The sequence below is a fragment of the Ictalurus furcatus genome, chromosome 20 (genome assembly GCF_023375685.1).
Source record: "Ictalurus furcatus strain D&B chromosome 20, Billie_1.0, whole genome shotgun sequence".
Classification (NCBI taxonomy): domain Eukaryota; kingdom Metazoa; phylum Chordata; class Actinopteri; order Siluriformes; family Ictaluridae; genus Ictalurus; species Ictalurus furcatus.
Genome location: NC_071274.1, coordinates 10,705,770 through 10,726,096, shown reverse-complemented (window position 1 = coordinate 10,726,096; position 20,327 = coordinate 10,705,770). Strand labels below are relative to the sequence as shown.

The window sequence follows — 20,327 nt, the reverse complement described above, 5'->3', positions numbered from 1 at the left end:
CACTCACACTCATGCCAACCAGGATGGCCAGGAACCTTGGGTTGATTCTTGATGACAGCTTGACCTTTACAGACCACATCTCAACAACTGCAAGGTCCTGTAGGTTCATCCTGTACAACATCAAGAAAATCCAACCCTACCTCACCGAACAGGCTACACAGATACTGGTCTAGGCTCTTGTTATCTCTAAACTGGACTACTGCAACTCACTGCTTTCAGGCCTCCCAGCCAGCTCCATCAAACCCCTTCAGATGATTCAGAATGCTGCAGTGCACCTTGTCTTCAACCAGCCCAAGAGAACCCATGTCACAACCCTCTTCATCTCCCTCCACTGGCTTCCTGTAGCTGCCCGCATCAAATTCAAGTCCTTGATGCTCACCTACAAGACCTTGTCAGGAACAGCACCCTCCTACCTCAACTCTCTCCTGAAGGCCTACGTTCCCTCACGGAATCTGCGATCGATTAGCAACCGAAGCTTAGTAGTTCCCACTCAGTGTGGCGCAAGGTCCTTTCCAGAGCCTTCACACTAACTGTTCCTCAGTGGTGGAATGAACTTCCAATCTCAATCCGGACCACAGAATCTCTCACCATCTTCAAAAAACAGCTAAAGACCCACCTCTTCCGTGAACACCTAACCAACTCATAACAACAACAACAACAACAACAACAACAAAAAACATTATATATATTTGCACTTTCCACCTCTACTCTGTGCAGTTTGCTTCTTCTGGAACTCAATTAATGGATTTTGTATGGTAGCACTACTTGTATTGTTCTCTGCTAGATATATCGCTTTGCTTGTACTTTTCTCATTTGTCAGTCGCTTTGGATAAAAGCGTCTGCTAAGTGAATAAATGTAAATGTAATTATTTGTCATGTTATACATGCTAATAGACAACTGCTTGAAGCCATGGGCTGCGTCTCAAACCGCGTACTTAACGTCTATATAGTAGCCGAGATACATGTATTTTTCCCCACTACAGGCCTGCAGTAGGCAAGTAGCGGTTTGGGATGCAGCCGACCTCTCTTGTTCGCCGTAAAACTGCCGTGTGTGATCGTGTCCTGTCGCAAAATGCGGTGAAAACTTTCACACGACGTTCATAATGTGATTTAGGTGTTTACATGTCTGTAATACTCGTCCATAATGCGACTAAAACAGGAGTACTCCACCTGTCTTAAGTCGATTAGAGCATGACCTTAATTAGATTAAGGTAAGTAAAAATTGCTGTTTACATGGTAGTTTCTTAATCAAAGTATGGTCTTGATCGGATTAAGAGTGGATTACTGTTGTCCATGTAAACGCAGCTGCAGCAGGACCACTAGCAAGCTGTGCACTGGGTGGTTGCAGATTAAGGAGGAGAGACTTAATCTCTGCAACCTCAGAAGCCAAGGTGTCTACCTTCTGGGCTAGGGGATCTACCCTCCTGCGTTACCTCTTACCCCCGCGAATCGGTCTTACAGCGCTTATGAGAGCTGGGAGACATGGCCTGTGTAGGATGCGGTTGATTGCCCAACCTGCCCTCTAGCTGGGCCAGTCTGGCTGCCCGTGCTGCTAAGCTCTTGGAGCTGCAGTTTATGCATGCCATCTCCATCAATCCCTCTCTTAAGTGATCAACCCCCATGTTTCATGGCCATCTTCTAGTTCCAGAGGGGCCAGGGAATAATTACTATCCACGTGGCTTTCTGCATGTGACCACTTTGCCAGGTGGTAATTGAGCACGAAGAGAGAAATATATACACTTTGCCATATCTCTGCAAAGAATTAAAGAAATCCACAAACAATAACCCATTTCAATCAACCCCAATCAGGGGCGCTGTGTAGCCTATGCTGCCACAAGTCAATCATGAGAATTAAATAACAACTATATTGGGGAATGATCCGTCTATGATCACTATGTACTGTGATGCAATATGGAGCAGTTAAGAAGAAACACTCTCACACTGTAGCCAATAATTAAATAAATTCAGGAACTAAGTCGCGGGGAGGAAAACAATCACCGGTTTCAATCAACTCCAGTTGTGGGTGTTGTGTAGGCACAATGAGTCAATTATGAGAATTAAACAATAAGAATATTGGGGAATGATCATTCTATGATAACTATGCTCTATGGTGCAATATGGAGCAGTTAATAGCGAACATGCTCACACTATAGCCAATAATTAAGTCAATTCACGAACTAAATCACGGGGATGAAAAACAACTCAATGAAGCCCAATTGCGGTGCGTTGCTTACCTACAGCGTGCTTTCAAAAAATTAAACAACCGAAATCGTGGATTATAACTCCACGATACGTATAAACAGAAACTTACAGGAGGGGATTCCAACCTGACTTCAATTATTTAGCGTTGTATCAGCGTTAAAGCGAGAAACAACAAACTGAAAATGAACTTTATACTGCCGACTGCCGAATTAGAGCGTGCCCACTCCTACACGGCGTTGATAGCAGTTATTTACCTTTCGCTGGATAGCGTACTCTCTGAAGTGAAATAATCTCAAAAAATGCTAACCGCAGTCTTTGGAGGATGAAAGCTCCAACCCTACTTTGGGTTACAAGACTACCAGCGGTGCCTGCACTCCTGAACTTGCTTACCAACGTGAGAAGATAACAAGAGGTCGTTTCCGTCACCCTGGTCACAGGTGACTTTGTTGATATAAACACTCGACCTGCATGTACACATGATGGACATCCAGGTGCTGAAAGCACCGCCTCTGGTGGTCAGTAGAAATGAAATAGAACTTTTGTTTCTAAGTTTAAGCGCCTGAACTTTTGCAGAAAAAAAAAAACCTAAACACCATACAGACCTTTTCTATGCAAGAACGGAATGGGTTTTCAAATTTAAGAGATTGTTTAAAATGAGGTCACTTAAACAAAAATTCTAAAATATATGTTAAAAAACATTTGACTAGCAGTGTACATGAGTTTGCACATACCCACGACTAGCCTCTTTTGGAAACCTGAGAAATGCAGATTTTCCTGTTTGGAAATTATACTTGAATGACCAACAAGGTAATAGTTTAAGTTGAAACTCTAGATTCTGGATGATACACAAGTTTATGAGACATATAGTGCAACTTTTCAACTTTCCTGTGGTGAAAATTGGTGAACTTACCTGTTATGTATTTTTAGCTAGCTTTTATCAGAGTTGTTTTTGAATAACTGTCTGATAAGAATAGAGTCAGAAATAATTATCATTTGATAGGTTATGGTGTCATGCTACAATAGTAAATGTGAAGTGTAAATGTGAAAAAATATATGCCTGATGCATTACATCTCATTTTTATTTGTAATATATCAAAGGATGTGTATCCACATGACCTTTGGTGATTGTGTCTACCAACAAACATACAAAGTCATATTTAATAGTTCACCATCTTCCGATGACCACCTAAGCACACAGTTTTTGAAAATTTTTCCCCTTATCACAAATTCTCTCATTTAGCATCACCAAACAATACTGTAACACAACCAGAGACACCACACTCACACTCCCCTTTCTTACCCAGCACTCTCTCCCCGAGACCCCCCAGGTCCATGTAGGCTCCCTGGAATGTATCTCTCCAGTCATTATCCAAAGGAACCTCTTGCCCATTGATCATGATAGTATTACACCTGCACATTCAAACATTATGGAATAACTACAACTTTTAGCAATATCAATATGATTATACATATATCATTCAAGAATTATCAAGAGTTAAACAGATCAAAATAATCACCTGTAATCACAAATATTGATTTACAGTAATTTTGCACTGTTCAAAATCATAGAATCAACAAAATGAATGAACCCATACTGTTTTGTCAATGACACTGATTTTCTAGTTCAGTAGGGAATGAATTTATTATCAGTATTATTTGATCAGATCAGATCAGTATTTATTGGTTGTACACAGATTTACCTGTCCAAAATCCTCTCTGGAGCGCCTTTCATCACCAGGAGATGCCCAGTTGGACTGTCTTCAATTTCATGAATAGACAGCTAGAGGGATGGGTGGAATAAAAAAGAATTTGTGTTTTGGGGTGAGTATTTTCTTTTTCATTATAATGGATTATTGATGGAAATGGTACACTGGAGCATGAGCTTATGACATTCCTGTCCAATTTATGGATTTGATTTTATGCTAAATCTTTAAATCCTGTGAGGGAAATTACTCATTTTTACTTTGTAATAATTTTGTTCTTGTTCTTTTTCATTCTCATGTGAGGATAATGCCTAAGAAGGCCATGTCATGTCACTGAGATCAGTACAGAATGTTTATCTGCTTGCAGAGACAGAAACATGTTCTTCTGTTCAAGGCTCGTCTAAACATCTTCCAAGATCCTAAACAAAGCCTGTTTGAACTGCCTCAAACTGCTTCTTATCGGTACACAGAATTATGTCATGCTCTGCATTTCACATATATAGTAGTGGTTTAGTACAAGCGCTTCAGAGCACTCTCTTTATTCTATCCTGCTTTATTCTATCCTGCATTAACCATCTTTCTGTAATAAACCTTTTTATCTTCAGAGGACGAGTCTGCAAGTGTTGTCTAATTTCCACGACAATCCTTACTATGATAATATATTAATGTTACTATATATGCTTGTGAGTATAGATTTAAGGATATCATCCCCTTAAATAAAAAAGGGCTTTGTAAATCTGGCATCCCCATTTTTTCAATCCTTTTGAATTAATGTCACAATGTATTATGACTAGCCATAATTTATGTTGTATTCAATTTACGCACTTATTCACATACAGTATTACATAGTGTGATTGTGAATGTGCTTATACCTGAAACTTGTTGGTTGAGTTGAAGGGAATTTCTCCTACTTTAGGGTTTCTCTCTCTAAATGCCTTTACAGACCCACAGGACAGCTCAACACACTTTAGCAAAGCAGACTCTGATGCATCACCTGCTGTCTCCATCTACATAAACACCACATTCATAGCAACTCCCCATTAAAAAGAAAATATTGACTTAATCTGAAAGTCAGTATTGTGGAAAAATAAAATCCAAAGTGCTTATGAGGTCACCTTCAGTATAGGAACATCTTTTTGTCCAGGTTTGAAAACAGCACGGTTGCAGAGTGCTGCTACACGTGACAGAGCAGTCCAGGTGGGGGAGCTCTTATCAAAGGCCCCATTGCCTGTGAGCAAAATTAATCACACCCAAATACAAAGAATAATGTAAATGTGTAAGAATTTTAATGAAGTTCCCTACAATGAAACTAATTGGAATGGACTAGAACAGTATATCTGCACAAACACCAAACACAAAGACATAACTCATCTACAGTTAGGTTTAGCTGATTGGCTTTCTGTACCACCCTCCTTACTAACTGGTTCTCTGAAGTATAGCTCTCACCTGATTGATCCTCTGTAGTATCAGCCTCATAGATCTGGTTGTCAAACCACATGTGGGCCACAGTCATGCGGTTCTGGGTCAGGGTTCCAGTCTTATCTGAGCAAATAGTGGAGGTCGAGCCCAAAGTCTCTACAGCCTCCAGATTCTTCACCAAACAATTCTTATGTGCCATACGCTTTGCTGTCAGAGTCAGACACACCTGAGAAAAGGAAAGGGAGTGAGATGGAGGAGAAAAAGAGATTAATGTCAGAGATTAATAAAACAGAGATTAATATTAATGTTATTGATTATTTTTTAACTCATTTACAGCACTGGAATAAAGAATTCCAATAAAGCTAACTTTAAATTGAATTTGAATTTAAGTGAGAGAGACAGGGAGAGAGAGCAAAACAGCAATAGAGAGATGTGAATTAAATTTGGAACTGGAATTGCACAGGACAAAAGGAAAGGGAACAGTATTTATTCTCATTCACATAGGATGCTGTTGTCTGTAAGACTGATGGAGAAGAATGTGTAGCAGACAGACACACTGTAGACTAAAGAGTTCAATTTACACACACAACATAGACATGAAGATTCAAGAAAAGAAACAAAGATAATAGAGAAGACAGGATGCAAAGGAATAATACAGCCATATCCAAATACATTTTCACACAGGCCCAGTTGGTATTGAAAAGTTTTTTGCTTCCATAAATAACATTAGCATTTAAAAATTGTATTTTGTGTTTACTCAAGTTGCCTTTGTTTTATCTTAGATGTTGCTTTCATTTCTGAAACAATTTAGTATGAGATATGCACAAAAACAGAAGAAATCAGGATGGGGCAAAGTGTCCGTAGTGTATGAATGGGTGTGTGAGTGTGTATGTGATTGTGCCCTGCGATGGATTGGCACCCTGTCCAGGGTGTACCCCGCCTTGTGCCCGATGCTCCCTGGGATAGGCTCCAGGTTCCCCGTGACCCTGAAAAGGATAAGCGGTATAGAAGATGGATGGATGGATGGATGTCACATATATTCTTGTTTATTAAAGTGTCAGGAAAATTTATTTAGTTCTGAAAGCAGTTAAATTGTTTTAGTTTAAATATATTAGCCTTTATATGAATGCCAATAATAGTGGACACCGGGACCATCTTAATGTTCTATACACACACACACTATTCACTACAACCAGTGAAAAATCATCAGTGACAAATATAATTTACCAATGAGGCTTGAAGATTATCCACATGGTGTCATGAAATATGCAAACTGGCTAAAGAATGCAAAGTTTGTACTTTTGATTTTGGCAAATTGTATGGACATACAGTGCTCTCCATTAATATTGGCACCCTTGCTAAATATGAGCAAAGAAGGCTGTGAAAAATTGTCTTTATTGTTTAACCTTTTGATCTTTTGTTAAAAAAAAATCACAAAAATACCCTGCTCACAAGGATATTTGATAAACAATTGCAAAAAAAACACAGGTTTATCAAAAACACACCTGGGTGACATGGAACAGGAAATTGTTCAACTACGATTTCCTGTTAGACAGGGGTATAAATATGAGGTAACACATAGGCCAAATTCCCTTAATCATTCATAACACTGGGTTAGACCAAGGAATATAGCTGTGATGTCTGGCAAAAGGTTGTTGAGCTTCACATAATTAGAAGTGGCTACAAGAAAATAGCTCTAGCAGTGGACATGCCCATTTCCACCATCAGGGTAATAATTAAGAAGTTCCAGTCAACTGGAAATGTTCTGAATCAACCTGGAATTGGATGTTTGTCTGTATTGTCTATATAATCTCCAAGGATCACAGCTAGAAAATCGTAGAAGTTAGTTGTGTGTTGGGGTCAGAAAGTCTCCAAAACTACAATCCAAAATCACCTACATTACCACAAGCTGTTTGGAAGGGTTTCAAGGAAAAAGCCTCTACTCTCATCCAAAAACAAACTCAGGCGTCTTCAGTTTGCCAGACACTACTGGAACTGCACATGGGATTGGGTTCTATGGTCAGATGAAACCAAAATAGAGCATTTTGGTAATAAACAGCAGAGGTGGTTTTGGCAGACACAGAGAGGTAGCCATATGGAAAAGTTACTCTTGCCCACGGTTTAATATGGTGGTGGCTCTTTCATGTTTTGGGGCTATTTTTCTGCCAGAGGACCTGGACATTTTTTTTAAGATACAAGGCATGATGGACTCTATCAAATATCAACAAATATTAAATGAAAACCTGACTGCCTCTGCCATAAAGCTTAAAATGGGCCATGGCTGGATCTTCCAGCAGGACAATGATCCAAAACATACATCAAAATCATCAAAAAATGGTTTACTGACCACAAAATCAAGGTCCTGCCATGGCCATCCCAGTCCCCTGACTTGAAACCCATAGAAAACGTGTGGGGTGAACTGAAGTGGAGAGTCCACCAGCGTGGACCTTGAAATTTGAAGGATCTGGAGAGATTCTGTATGGAGGAATGCACTCAGATCCCTTACCATGTATTCTCCAACCCCATCAAGCATTATAGAAGAAGACTCAGAGCTGTTATCTTGGCAAAGGGAGGTAGCACAAAGTATTGACTAAAAGGATGCCAATAATTGTTGCACATAGTTAACAAAGATATAGTTTTTTATAAACCTGTTTTGTTTGCATATATATATATATATATGATATATTGCAAATATCACTCTACACCCATAATCTGATCATTTTTTTCTTTTCTGAGTTTGGCTGTCATATATATATTTATATATACACACACACACACACACAGTCAGTGGGTAGCGACGCAGAAGATGGTAAATCAGGTAAGGACAGGGACTGAGAGAAAGAGAGAGTTAAAGAGATAGAAAAGAAAGAGAGAGAAAGATGGAAACAAAGCAAGCCAAAAAGAGTACTTCAGAAACAGTTCTTCACAGTGACAGTGGCCAGCAGCCATAGTGTGTGTGTGTGTGTGTGTGTGTGTTTGTGTGTGTGTGAGAGAGAGAGAGAGAGAGAGAGAGAGAGAGAGAGAGAGAAAAGAGAGAAAAAAGCAGTTCTATTAACCCCCTCCTAACCACCAGGGATGGTGAGAATCACCTGCATACCTTCTTGTGTGAGTGTGCACACATGCCAAGACGAAGTCACATAGAGAAATGGACTAGTATTTGCACTTTGCAGCTTGTGACTGTATTTAAATCTACACGTATTGTGTCCTCCAAAGCTGTGGATAACCTCTTCTCATTTCTTTTACCTTGGTAAGTATTATGACTAGCATGCTTCTGGCTACATTCCACTAGCATGGCTGAGAGGCTTCCATCATCATAACATGCCTCACCGTACTCCCGCTACTCAGTGCTGAGTTTGCTAAGTTAGCTGAATTTCATCTAATATGCAATTTCTTGCTTGGAATTGTTTTTCCCTCAACACAATGGACCCTTCTTTTCTCTTGCAACCAATGTCTGAGCTGCTTACAAGGCAAAGACAGCAATAGTAATGTGCACTGCCTGGGAATTGACCTTCTAAAAATACAGCGTCTTATGTGGACATTCCCTTTGCTGAATGTTCAGTGATACTGATGCTGGCATCAGTGGCATTGGCATGAAGCTAGATGCTTTGGGAATACTTGTTATCTTGTCACCCCTATGTGTAGCAGATTTATTCTTGCCATTCAAATTCAGCAAGGCCACCACAGCTTCTGTTGAGGATGCTAGGACTCTTGACAGCATCTGCAGCAGAAATTCCTCGATTACCTGCTGGAGGCACTACAGGCTTTACAAATGTGGGTTATCAGTCTGTGGCTGGACCCCAAACTCCACAGATGGAAATATGTTCTTGTCTCAGCAAGAAGGGCCCAATGTTGTGACGTTCAGCTATATCGACCAAACCCATTTCTATATCACCTAACCCCATTACAAAGCCCATTCAGAGTTAGCCCATCTGACAGCAACTCATCTGCACAATGGTGCATTGGACACACCATCGAGATGGTGTATACAGTACACTGATCAGCCATAACATTAAAACCCCCCACCTAATATTGTGTAGGTCCCACTTGTGCATTAAAACAGCACTGACATGTCAAGGCAGGGTCTCCACAAGACCTCTGAAGGTGTGCTGTGGTATCTGGTGCAAAGACGTCAGCATGTATTGTGGTTTGCGGCTTATGGCTTGTCCACATAAGTGTTAGCAAACTGCTGATGGGCAGCAATGTTCTTTTTGGAGAGCAGATGATTTCTCTTTGCAACCCTGTAATGCACACCATTGTTGTTCAGAGTTCTCTTGATGGTGGACTCATGAATATTAACAATGTAAGAGAGTCCTTTAGTTGCTTCAAAGTTACCATTGCCATGAAAGGGTGTACTTGGTATGCAACAATGCTTACATATGTGGTACATGTCAAAGTAACATCCACCTGAATGGCAGGACCCATTCAAGTCAACACATTACCGATTATGGTTCTCCCTGGCAGAACCTGACAACCAGCTAAGGCAAGATGCACAGACCAATCCAGAGATGACTTGGATGATTGTAAAGCCTAAATCATGTAGTGCGGCAGTGGTGGCTTAGCGGTTAAGGCTCTGGGTTACTGATTGGAAGGTCAGGGATTCAAGCCCAGCACTGCCAAGCTGCCACTGTTGGGCCCTTGAACAAGGCCCTTAACCCTCTCTGCTCCAGGGGCGCTACACTCTGACCCCAGATTCCTAACATGTTGGGATATGCAAAGAAAAAAATTTCACTGTGCACATATATATCTGATCAATAAAGACTCATTATTATCATACATCACTACCTGACTTTATGAACGTGTTAAGAAAGTGTTGGCATGTATGTGCACACGCACAAGAAAGTGTCCAGGTGATTTTTACTGTCCTGATAGTTATGCAGTATTCATAGAAGCACAGTTACATAAATACATAGTATTTCTGTGTCTATGACTATCTGTTTTTGTTTATTTGTGTGTTTTTGTATGAAGGAGGAAAGGTGAGTACATGCATCTGTGTAAAGGTGATCTTTTGGTTCTTTATTTATCTATGTGTGTCTGTGTGTGTGTGTGTGTGTGTGTGTATGTGGATGTATACTTCACTGTGACTGTTGCTAACAGTCCTTCAGGCACATTGGCAACAATAATGCCAATAAGGAAGATGACAGCCTCGAGCCATGTGTAGCCAAGGATGAGTGAGAGGATAAAAAACGAGACACCGAGAAAGACAGCTACGCCAGTAATGATGTGGATGAAGTGCTCAATTTCCAGGTTGATGGGTGTCTGGCCCACCTCCAAACCAGAAGCCAAAGTCGCTATTCTCCCCATAACTGTACAATCTCCTGTTGCAATCACAATGCCACGGGCTGTGCCTGCAGACACAAACATACACACATATATTAACAAATATACCCATATCTAAGAGAGTACATATGTAACTATATCTGTGTGTGTGTGTGTGGATGAGTACGGAAGCCATTAAAAGGAGACCAGTGACATTTTTGATCAGTTGTCCAGTCTAATAAACAAAGGTTCACACTAAATCATGACATAGGTATTCTAATCATGACATTGGTATACTATTTAATCTGCTGTGCTGATTTATTCAAGTAATGATACAATGCATTACTATATTTCCCAGTTTTGGGGAAAGCTGCTATAATTCTCATCTCCCGTACTTCGGTAAGAAGTCTTCTGTGAAATTAACAAATACTTTTTCTTTGAGCCTGTAAATGTGAACCTGGTAATGTGTTTCCCAAGCCTGTAAATGTGTCAACATGTGCTGGGCATTGAAGTCTACATCACATCACCTGTAATACTTTGAAGATGGTAAAAAGTAGTTATCAGTGCTATCAAATTACATCTCAAATTTAGTGTTTCTACTTTTGCCTGAACATAATTTTTTGTGTGCTCCAACACCTACTGGCCTGTTTTGTATCACAGGCTGGGTTGAACTGATCTGTGCATTAGAAAGGCTGCTTGTCGAAAAATGGAGCGTAAATGGTGCCTACTGGCTTAGAGTCTACTATCAAGCATGGAAGGATCTTCTGGGTGATTACAGAGCATTAACTGAGACTGAAAGATCATCTTATTTCTCTCAGACTATTGGAAACAATCAAGGAAATCCCAGACACTTGTTCCAAAGCATAAACAGATTGCTTCAAGTTAACACTGTTACAAGCTTGCCTGTTTCTCAAGAGCTATGTACAGTATCTCACAAAAGTGAGTACACCCCTCACATTTTTGTAAATATTTGATTATATCTTTTCATGTGACTACACTGAAGAAATGACACTTTGCTACAATCTAAAGTAGTGAGTGTACAGCTTGTGTAACAGTGTAAATTTGCTGTCCCCTCAAAATAACTCAACACATAGCCATTAATGTCTAAACTGCTGGCAACAAAAGTGAGTACACCCCTAAGTGAAAATGTCCAAATTGGGCCCAAAGTGTCAATATTTTGTGTGGCCACCATTATTTTCCGGCACTGCCTTAACCCTCTTGGCATGGAGTTCAGCAGAGCTTCACAGGTTGCCACTGGAGTCCTCTTCCACTCCTCCATGACGACATCACGGATCTGGTGGAGGTTAGAAACCTTGTTCTCCTCCGCGTTCTGTTTGAGGATGCCCCACAGATGCTCAATAGGGTTTAGGTCTGGAGACATGCTTGGCCAGTCCATCACCTTCACCCTCAGCTTCTTTAGCAAGGCAGTGGTCGTAAAAAAGTATAAAAAACAAAAGTGGTTCATAAAGTATTCTTTGTAAAAACTGCAAGCGAAAAGTTGGTGTCCTGCTTTGCAATTGAATGACCCCTTGTCCACCTTCTTCTCTTGTCAAGTACAATACACACTATGATACCCAATGTAATTTGTCCAAAAAAAAATTTACAAGGACAGTCTGTATTTCTTTTAAGAAACTTGAAGGGGGTCCAAGCAGGCCAGTTTGTGCCACAGGGATGACACCACTAAATTATTAACTATTAAAACTTGTCCCCTATATGATAAATTTGGTATCAACCAATTCCATTTTGCTAAACGGCACTTCATCTTTTCAAGTCCTCCTTCCCAATTTCTCATTATGTTCGCCTTATCCCCAAAAAAGACACCTAGGTACTTGAATCCCAATCTCCCCAAAAGTAGACCGTCTGGAAATTTTGGTTTCTCATGTAACCAGTTCCTAAACAATAATGCTTCTCACTCTGGCAGAGGATAAGGAACTAAAACTTTCTAGTAAACTTAGTAGCAAAGACATTGCTTTGTCTCTTTATGATAACAATGACATCATCAGCATATGCTGATACCTGAATGTTATTTATACAACTTAGTATGCGTAACCCCACATATTTTTGTTCTGATCTGTTGTAACAGATGTTATATGGCTATGGAATACAACATTCCAGACAATGACCAACCTTGTCATACGCCCCTAAAAAGTTTAAAATGAGAGCATAATCCATCATTTATCTTTTGAACACTCTCAGCATCATTATAGAAAACCATGACCAGATCAATGAAATCTTTGCAAAAACCAAGAACTTCTAAAACTTTCCATAAATAATCATGCTCAGCTTGGTAAAATGCTTTCTCTTGATCTAAGGAAATCAAGCCAAAATCTATGTTAAACATTTTGGTGGTATCTATTACATCTCGGACTAACAAGATGTTATCAAAGATTGTCCTGCCAGGTACACAATAGGTCTGGTCTGGATGAATGACCTGGTCCAATACTTCACCCATTCTATTTGCTAAGACCTTGGAGAGTAGCTTATAATCGCTGCAAAGAAGTGAGACAGGGTACCAATTGGTTATGTCTGTTAGGTCACCTTTATTTGGAAGAAGGGTGAGTACAGTTCTTTGACAGCTCACCGGCAGTATGCCTCCAGCTAGGCTTTCATTAAGCACTGAAAGCCCATCCTCTATAGGGACTTATAAAAGTCAACTGGAATCACATCGATTCCAGGTGCCTTTCTGGGATCCATGCTTTGGAGAGCCTTATACAGTTCTGCCATACTCACCGCACCTTTGAAGCCAGCATTTTGCTTCCTCTGTCAGCTGGGAAAGATTTTCATAAAAAACCAGTGTCAATTCCAATGCCTACAAAAGAGCACACTCTTATATAGCTCTTTATAGAACTCCACTGCTCTCCTTCTGATATCTGTTTGGTCAGACAATAGTACTCCAGCCTCTGAACGTAAGGCATGAATGAACCTATTTTGACCATTCTTTTTCTCTAGGCTGAAGAAACATTTGGTTGGTGCATCCAACTGATTTGCCCACTATGGGCCAGAGCCCACTGTGCTTTGACTTCCAGTAAATCCAACGATTAATTTTTTTTTTTTTGCAAAGAGTGTTTCTAAATATGCTTCACCTCCTGTATACTCACTAATTTTTGCAAGTGGTTAATCTCGGATTCTAGATTTTTCATAGACTGTGTTAACACTTTAGTGACATTGACAGTGTATTGTTGACAAAACTGTCTGATCTGCACCTTGCCATAGTCCCACCACTGTTGGACAGTTTTGATTTTGAAGTAGGTTTTGGATCATTGTAGTCCTGGAAGATCCAGCCATGGCCCATTTTAAGCTTCCTGGCAGAGGTAGTCAGGTTTTCGTTTAATATCTGTTGATATTTGATAGAATCCATGATGCCATGTATCCCAAAACAATTTCCAGGTCCTCTGGCAGAAAAACGTCTGGATTACGCATGTAACCCTGTTCTCTGAGAAGGGAACGAGACGTTGTGTTTAGCATAACACTATGGGAGCACCTCTCGTGCATGACTGGCATCTGAAGCTTGTGTAAAATCATGCCTATTTATAGGCCAGCCATGATCAGGTGACGTGGCAATTAAGCGTGTCGCGTGATATAAATATGGCCCATGTGAACCGCGCCATCAGCCTCTATTATCTAAAGCAAAGATGCAATTCACAGGCCTGCCTGGTATGACAAAGGTATGCAACGTCTCGTTCCCTTCTCAGGGAACAGGGTTACATGAGTAACCCAGACGTTCCCTTTCAAAGGGAACTTCGACGTTGCATTTAGCATAACACTATGGGAATGAGAATACCCACTCCGAAGGAACGGTCTGTTCAAAAAGACCCAAGCCCGAGGGTCACTGCAAGACACTTGAGCCCGGGGTGGAATGAATATCCAGGTTTTAATAATGAATAAATGTGTGTGGCATAGACCACCCTGCAGCAGCACACACATCCTGTAAGGATACCCCTTTGGACAAAGCCTTCATGGAGGCGACCACCCTAGTGGAATGAGCCCTTATGCCCAGAGGCGTAGCGAGACCGCCTCATAAGCAATAGAGATTGCTTCCACTATCCAATTAGAGATGCGCTACTTTGACACAGTATCACCTCTACTGTCGCTGCCAAAGCAGACCAACAGCTGCTCCGACTTATGCCACTGGCTGGAGCGGTGGACGTAAGTACAGAGAGCCCTCTCTTGTTCCGGTGTGGGGAATGGAGGAGGGCAGAAAGCCTGAAACACCACAGGGTGGACAGCTGATGTAGGCACCTTAGGAATATAATCCGGCATAGGATACAGGAAGGCCTTGACTAATCCAGGGGCAAAGTCAAGGCAGGAAGGGGCAACAGAGAGAGCTTGTAGATCTCCTACTCTTTTGAGAGATGTCAGGGCCGGCCAGCAGAAGAGCTACCTTTAGAGTCAGAAGCTTCTCAGAGGCTGACTCTAAGGGCTCAAATGGGGTCCCTGACAGACCTTCCAGTACCACAGAAAGGTCCCAGGAAGGTATGCACGGCCTGCAGATGGGCCTCAGCCGCCTGACACCATGCATGAACCTCGAAGTTAGAGTTGCCCCACAGAGGCTCCATCAACAGGGGCGTGGATGGTCGAAATGGCAGCCACATAAACCCTGATTGTAGAAGGAGCCCACCCCGCTGAGAAATGTTTTTGTAAGAACTCCAGGACTGTAGCTATTGCACAGTTCACTGGGTCTACAGTGGATCCCTCTGGATGGGAATCTCACAAGGAGTGCCATCTAGCAGGGATATTATCTCTGAGAACCATATTCGAGCTGGACAATTAGGTGCTACTAGCAGCAGACATAGACTGTCGAACTCTCACTGGAACTTGTGGGAGCAGAGCGATCGGGGGAAACATGTACAGATGTGACCTTGGCCACATGTGCACCATGGCTCTCCAGCCCAGCGGGCCGTGTGTTGTTTCCTCGGAGGCGAACACAAGCAGTCCCGCTTGGCCAAACCTCGCCATATGGACTCCACCACTTGTGGATGGAGCCACCAATTCCTGGGCCTCAGCCCCTGCCTCAACAGGATGTCTGCCCCAATATTCCCAGAATGTACATTGCACTCACTGACAAACTTTCCTTCTACCCAGAGAAGAATTAGTTGTGCCTGCCTGAACAGGGGGCGCAGACAAATCCTCTCTGGTGATCAATATATGAGACCACCGCTGTGTTGACTGTAAACACATGGTGACCTCTCAATTGAGGAAGGAGGAATTTCAGTGCTAGAAATTTCTAGGCAATTTATATGCTGCTCCAGATGAGGGCCGCTCCAGAGACCGTGAGTGTGACCCAAGGCTAGAAACCAGGGACACTCAAATTCTCAGAGCACGTAGGCATTGCTGCGTGACACTGATTACTCTCGTAGGTTTCGTCCTTGGACGAAACCCCCAACTTCTCAGCCACCACTGAGCAGTCTCCTGTGCAATAGGCCCATAAGCTCCAAAAAGTCTCCCAAGATCCAGCTTTATCTTGCTCAGTGTTGATAGGATTGACCCTATGCATGTTGGGGATAGAAATGCCCTCATCATAGTAGAATACTTATAACCCCTAGAAAAGTTGTCCACTGCACTGGGGAAAGCATACTTTTCTGAGGTTCAACCTGTGCCCCAAGCTCTTCATGTGGCCGAGAAAAAACATCTCGATGTTGAACCGCCAGTTCCCTGGATCGTGCTAGAATTAACCAGTCGTCCAGGTAGTTTAGTACACGGATGCCCTGGAGTCACAATGGAGCCAGAGTGACATCCATGCACTTTGTGAAGGTGTGAGGGGATAAAGCTAGCGATATTTCTATGCGGAAATATTCACCTTTTAGATCGATCGTCACAAACCAGTCCTCAAACTGAATCTGTGGAACGATAAGTTTGGGCTTCAGCATCTTGAACCTGTATGTCCGAAGAATACAGTTCAGATGACGCAGATCTAAAATTGGCCGCATATGCCTCTATTTTTTTCAGACCAGGAAATAATGGCTGTAAAACCTCCTTCCTTCAGGGAACGGGGTACATGTTCTATGGCCCCTTTGTCCAAGAGGGATCTTACTTCCTGCACTAACGTCGGGCTCTGGTCTGTGCTGACTACTGTGGTGAGCATACCTCTGAACTGGGGGGGTCGAGCTCTGAACTGGACCCGGTAACCCTTTTCTACGGTAGACAGAACCCATGGAGACACATTTGGCAGTAGTTTCCATGCTGCCAGATGGTCTTTTAATGACGTTAACTTTTCCAGATTCGACTGGAGGGAAAGCATCAGACTTTTGTTGCCCTGTGACAGCTCGCTGACCAAAGAACACAGAAAACTTGGGACAGCCTTGGCTATGGGAGGCCCTACAGTAACACTGGGGGATAACTGCCCTAACAACCTCATGTCCCCTGATACGTCCCTCCATGCCCCCTCAGGACCGCTCCTCTTTGTCTGCTTGCCCTTTATGACCATTCTCAGATCAGGTCTAGTAGCAGGCCCCGACTGTGGCCACCCGGTACCCCTGGCTGTCTGCGGGGGCTGGTGGCTGCCATACTCACCTTCTGTATCTCCCTCGCACTAGTGCTGGCCCGGGCTCCACTCATGGATGCCCGGGTGAACTCGACACAACAGGGAAGGAACTGGCTGAATGCCGCCATATGTCGAGCTCCCTCAGCAGGTCTGCTTGTTAACACTTCCATTGTCTGCAGTGACCCACAAGCAAGACCCACTACTGCATAGGCCTTTCCCACCAATGCCACAGTGGCCTTACATGGATGGCAAAGCCGGGTCCCCTAAATTATCGCCGTCGTTGGAGAGAGGTAGCTCGCAAGCACCTCCTCCACCTTCAGCATAGCTAAATAGCCATGCCGTTTATTCCCCACGATGGCCGAATAATCTGACGTCATGTGGTTATAAATACAGCTCATGCATGGTTTTCCCCCAGAAGCCTGATATTTTGTCATGCACTTCTGGAAAAAAGGGGAGTTTTCTGCAGTGTGAGGGATTTACTTTCACTGAGGTGAAAAAATCCAAACTTAGTAATCACTTCAAACAGCTCTTTATTTGCTGCTCTCAGTTTTTAGCACACCCTTCTGGCTCCTCAAAGTCATAAAGGAATTATTATTTTTAATTTTTGTGTGTGTTATTATTTATTTTTTTTGGCTTTCCAAAATCCAGCGGAGAGCCGGACCCAGAAGACAGGGCAAAAGATAGAGCAGTGCTCCTCTTCCAGATCCATATGAGATCCCCCGGACCTGAGACGGCCAGCTGCCTCGGCAGCGGCTGCCCAGATCCGTGAGGCTCTGAAACCCAACTCGCTTCGGCTTCCGAGAAGAGAGCGAGTCGCGAGTGGAGCTGCCTAATGTAAGGCGTTACAGTGCACACAGTCAAACCTCTTGATGGCTGCCATGGCGTGCTCTACCCATAGGCACTTCACACAGAAAGTGAGCAGTCCTCCCCTTGATGAAACACACTTCCTGAATGCTCTAACTTATACTTTTCTCTCTCGCTCATTCTTTTTTCTTCTTCTCTTTTTTTAAAGGGATAGAAAAGTCCAGAGATTTTGAGAAAAGATAGAGAGGAAATGAAGAGTCTTTTTGTTTTTGTTACACAAACGACTGACATGCAGTCTTGCTGAAGATAATAAGGTTGACGGTGTGGTTCACAGGTGTCGTTTATATATCACACGACGTGCTTAATTACCTCGTCACCTGATCATGGCAGGCCTATAAATTAGGCATGATTTTACACAAGCTTCAGATACCGGTCACTCGCAAGGGTGCTCCCACAGCGTTCCCTTTGAAAAGGAACACCAAATTCCACAAAAAGAACATCATACCTACACTCTAAGAAAAGTCTGTAAAAATAGGGGTCAGTGTACTATATTAATATGAAGGAATTTTATGTATTGATTTTTCACAGGTGTTTTACCCGTATTTTGAATTACACATTGTATTGTGATATCAAGAACCCCCGCTAACCACGAAAGGTGCAAGAGGCAGACGCCATCACACATGCTGGTCGCACTTGGTCTTATTTTTAAGTTTTATTCAGATTTTGGAGTTGGAGAAACCTTCCTCACACTTCTGCAGTCTGTTTTCCCAACAAGGTTGCAAAGTTGGACTGCCGTGGCAAGTTCTTCTACTATATTAACATAGCCAACATAAAGTTTGGTACTGTATTGAATGACTGCAAATGTTACATAAACTGTTTAAGTAATGTTAATTAGTTGCTATCTGACTTGTTTGGCAAATTAATTTCGGACCCGGCACATTTATCATCGCATGCATATCGTCACATGTTGGAAGATTTAGTTGATATTTGCGGAGATACTATGACTGCATACAGTATGTGTCCTCACTTTGATTAACTTTTGATTGTTGGCAATGGGGGTTTATGTAATGCTGAGTGGATCGTTTTAAGCATGTGTCATATTACTGTGGTGACATTGTTGAGTAGCTGTGATAAAATATATGAAATGCAATGCAATGTGTATGTCAGTTTAACGCCTTCAACAGTGGTGGTGCTGTCATATTACATCTTAGTATTCATGTGATGATCTTGACCTGAAACGGCTCAGTCAGGTGAGGCTGCGGTTGAGGCTGTTGCTGACCTAGCTCAGATGCTAGCCTAGCTGGCTCTGATTTGAGAGGGAGATGGATCCAGAGCCATGCTAATCTATTAACACTAAAGTTTACATTTTCTTTCTGAATAAAATATATTAATTTTCAGCATCTGTTTCTCAGCATGTTACACTTGTATCGAAGCCATAAATTCAATCTGAGTTGCATATGAGAGTTTGTCAAGGCATAGCAATCATCCCTCCTTCATCCCCTCACAACCTGATCTTTGTCCAGAAGCATCTGAGTCAACTTTGCTTGGTCACACAGACATGTAAACAATGTGTTTTTCTTATGTGGCCATAAAGATTGTGGAAGAAGGTTTTCCTCATTCAATTGCTTTGCTGTTCATATGTCACAAACACACCCAGGCACAAGGACCAGACAAACTTTGAACCAGTGTGTGTCTGTACAGTTAAAGTGTTCATTGAATTTTTGCAGCAGAGAATATGCAGATGTTAAAGGGCTTGTGTCTCACTTGAATAGCCATATACAAGTGATCTTATTGTAACAAACTTTTGATGGTGTTCTAAGACTTTTTACCTAAAGACATCCTTTTCATCTCATATTTCAAGATAGCATAGAGGGTGGAATGTCACCCAGATAGCACCTGTTCATCTATGCAAAGTTGCAGAACAGTCTGAGGTGAGGGAGCACATGTTGCAGAGAATGTACCTGAAGAAATTGATGTGATTGTTGCAGACCAAAGTAAAGATGGTGGGAGTGATAAAGTGCAAAATACCTACACAGAGAATCTAGCTCTGTTTTACTTGGGATTGCAGGGAAAGTATTTAGTCCCAGCCTCCACAATTAGAGAGATATCAAATGAAATTAAAACTTCAGGATATTCAACAGGAGTATACAATGAATGTGCTATCTCAAGAACTTGAACAGTATGGTGTTCCAACAGAGACATTAAGATATCTTGGGAAAAGTGCAGAGCCCTATGCACAAGGCCTTACATGCAAATGGGACTTTAACTACGCACCATCAAAGGCTGCAATATTACAAGACGCACTATAACTATGTTCAGCCTGTTGAAATCACATGTGGGTACAATGATAGAGGGCAGAAGAGGCACTATCATTACATTCCAGTACTGGAAAGCCTCAGAGCAATGCTAAAAGTGGGTAGTGCAGCTCAACAGAGTTTTAAACGTCTCCTTGTTGAAGATGG

The 20,327-nt window shown here is 42.1% G+C and overlaps 1 protein-coding gene across 2 annotated transcripts in view; it reads right to left on the bottom strand.

The window, feature by feature from the left end:
* The window catches only part of atp1a2a (ATPase Na+/K+ transporting subunit alpha 2a), a 94,886-nt gene that overhangs the window by 54,828 nt on the left and 19,731 nt on the right, over window positions 1–20,327 (bottom strand). For both annotated transcript variants that reach the window (XM_053651038.1, XM_053651039.1), the window contains exons 8-13: window positions 10,401–10,669; window positions 5,352–5,550; window positions 5,021–5,133; window positions 4,778–4,912; window positions 3,903–3,982; window positions 3,503–3,612 (exon numbers count right to left, since the gene is read on the bottom strand). In XM_053651038.1, the coding sequence (XP_053507013.1) occupies window positions 3,503–3,612; window positions 3,903–3,982; window positions 4,778–4,912; window positions 5,021–5,133; window positions 5,352–5,550; window positions 10,401–10,669 (906 nt within the window). The remainder of the gene's footprint in view (window positions 1–3,502; window positions 3,613–3,902; window positions 3,983–4,777; window positions 4,913–5,020; window positions 5,134–5,351; window positions 5,551–10,400; window positions 10,670–20,327) is intronic.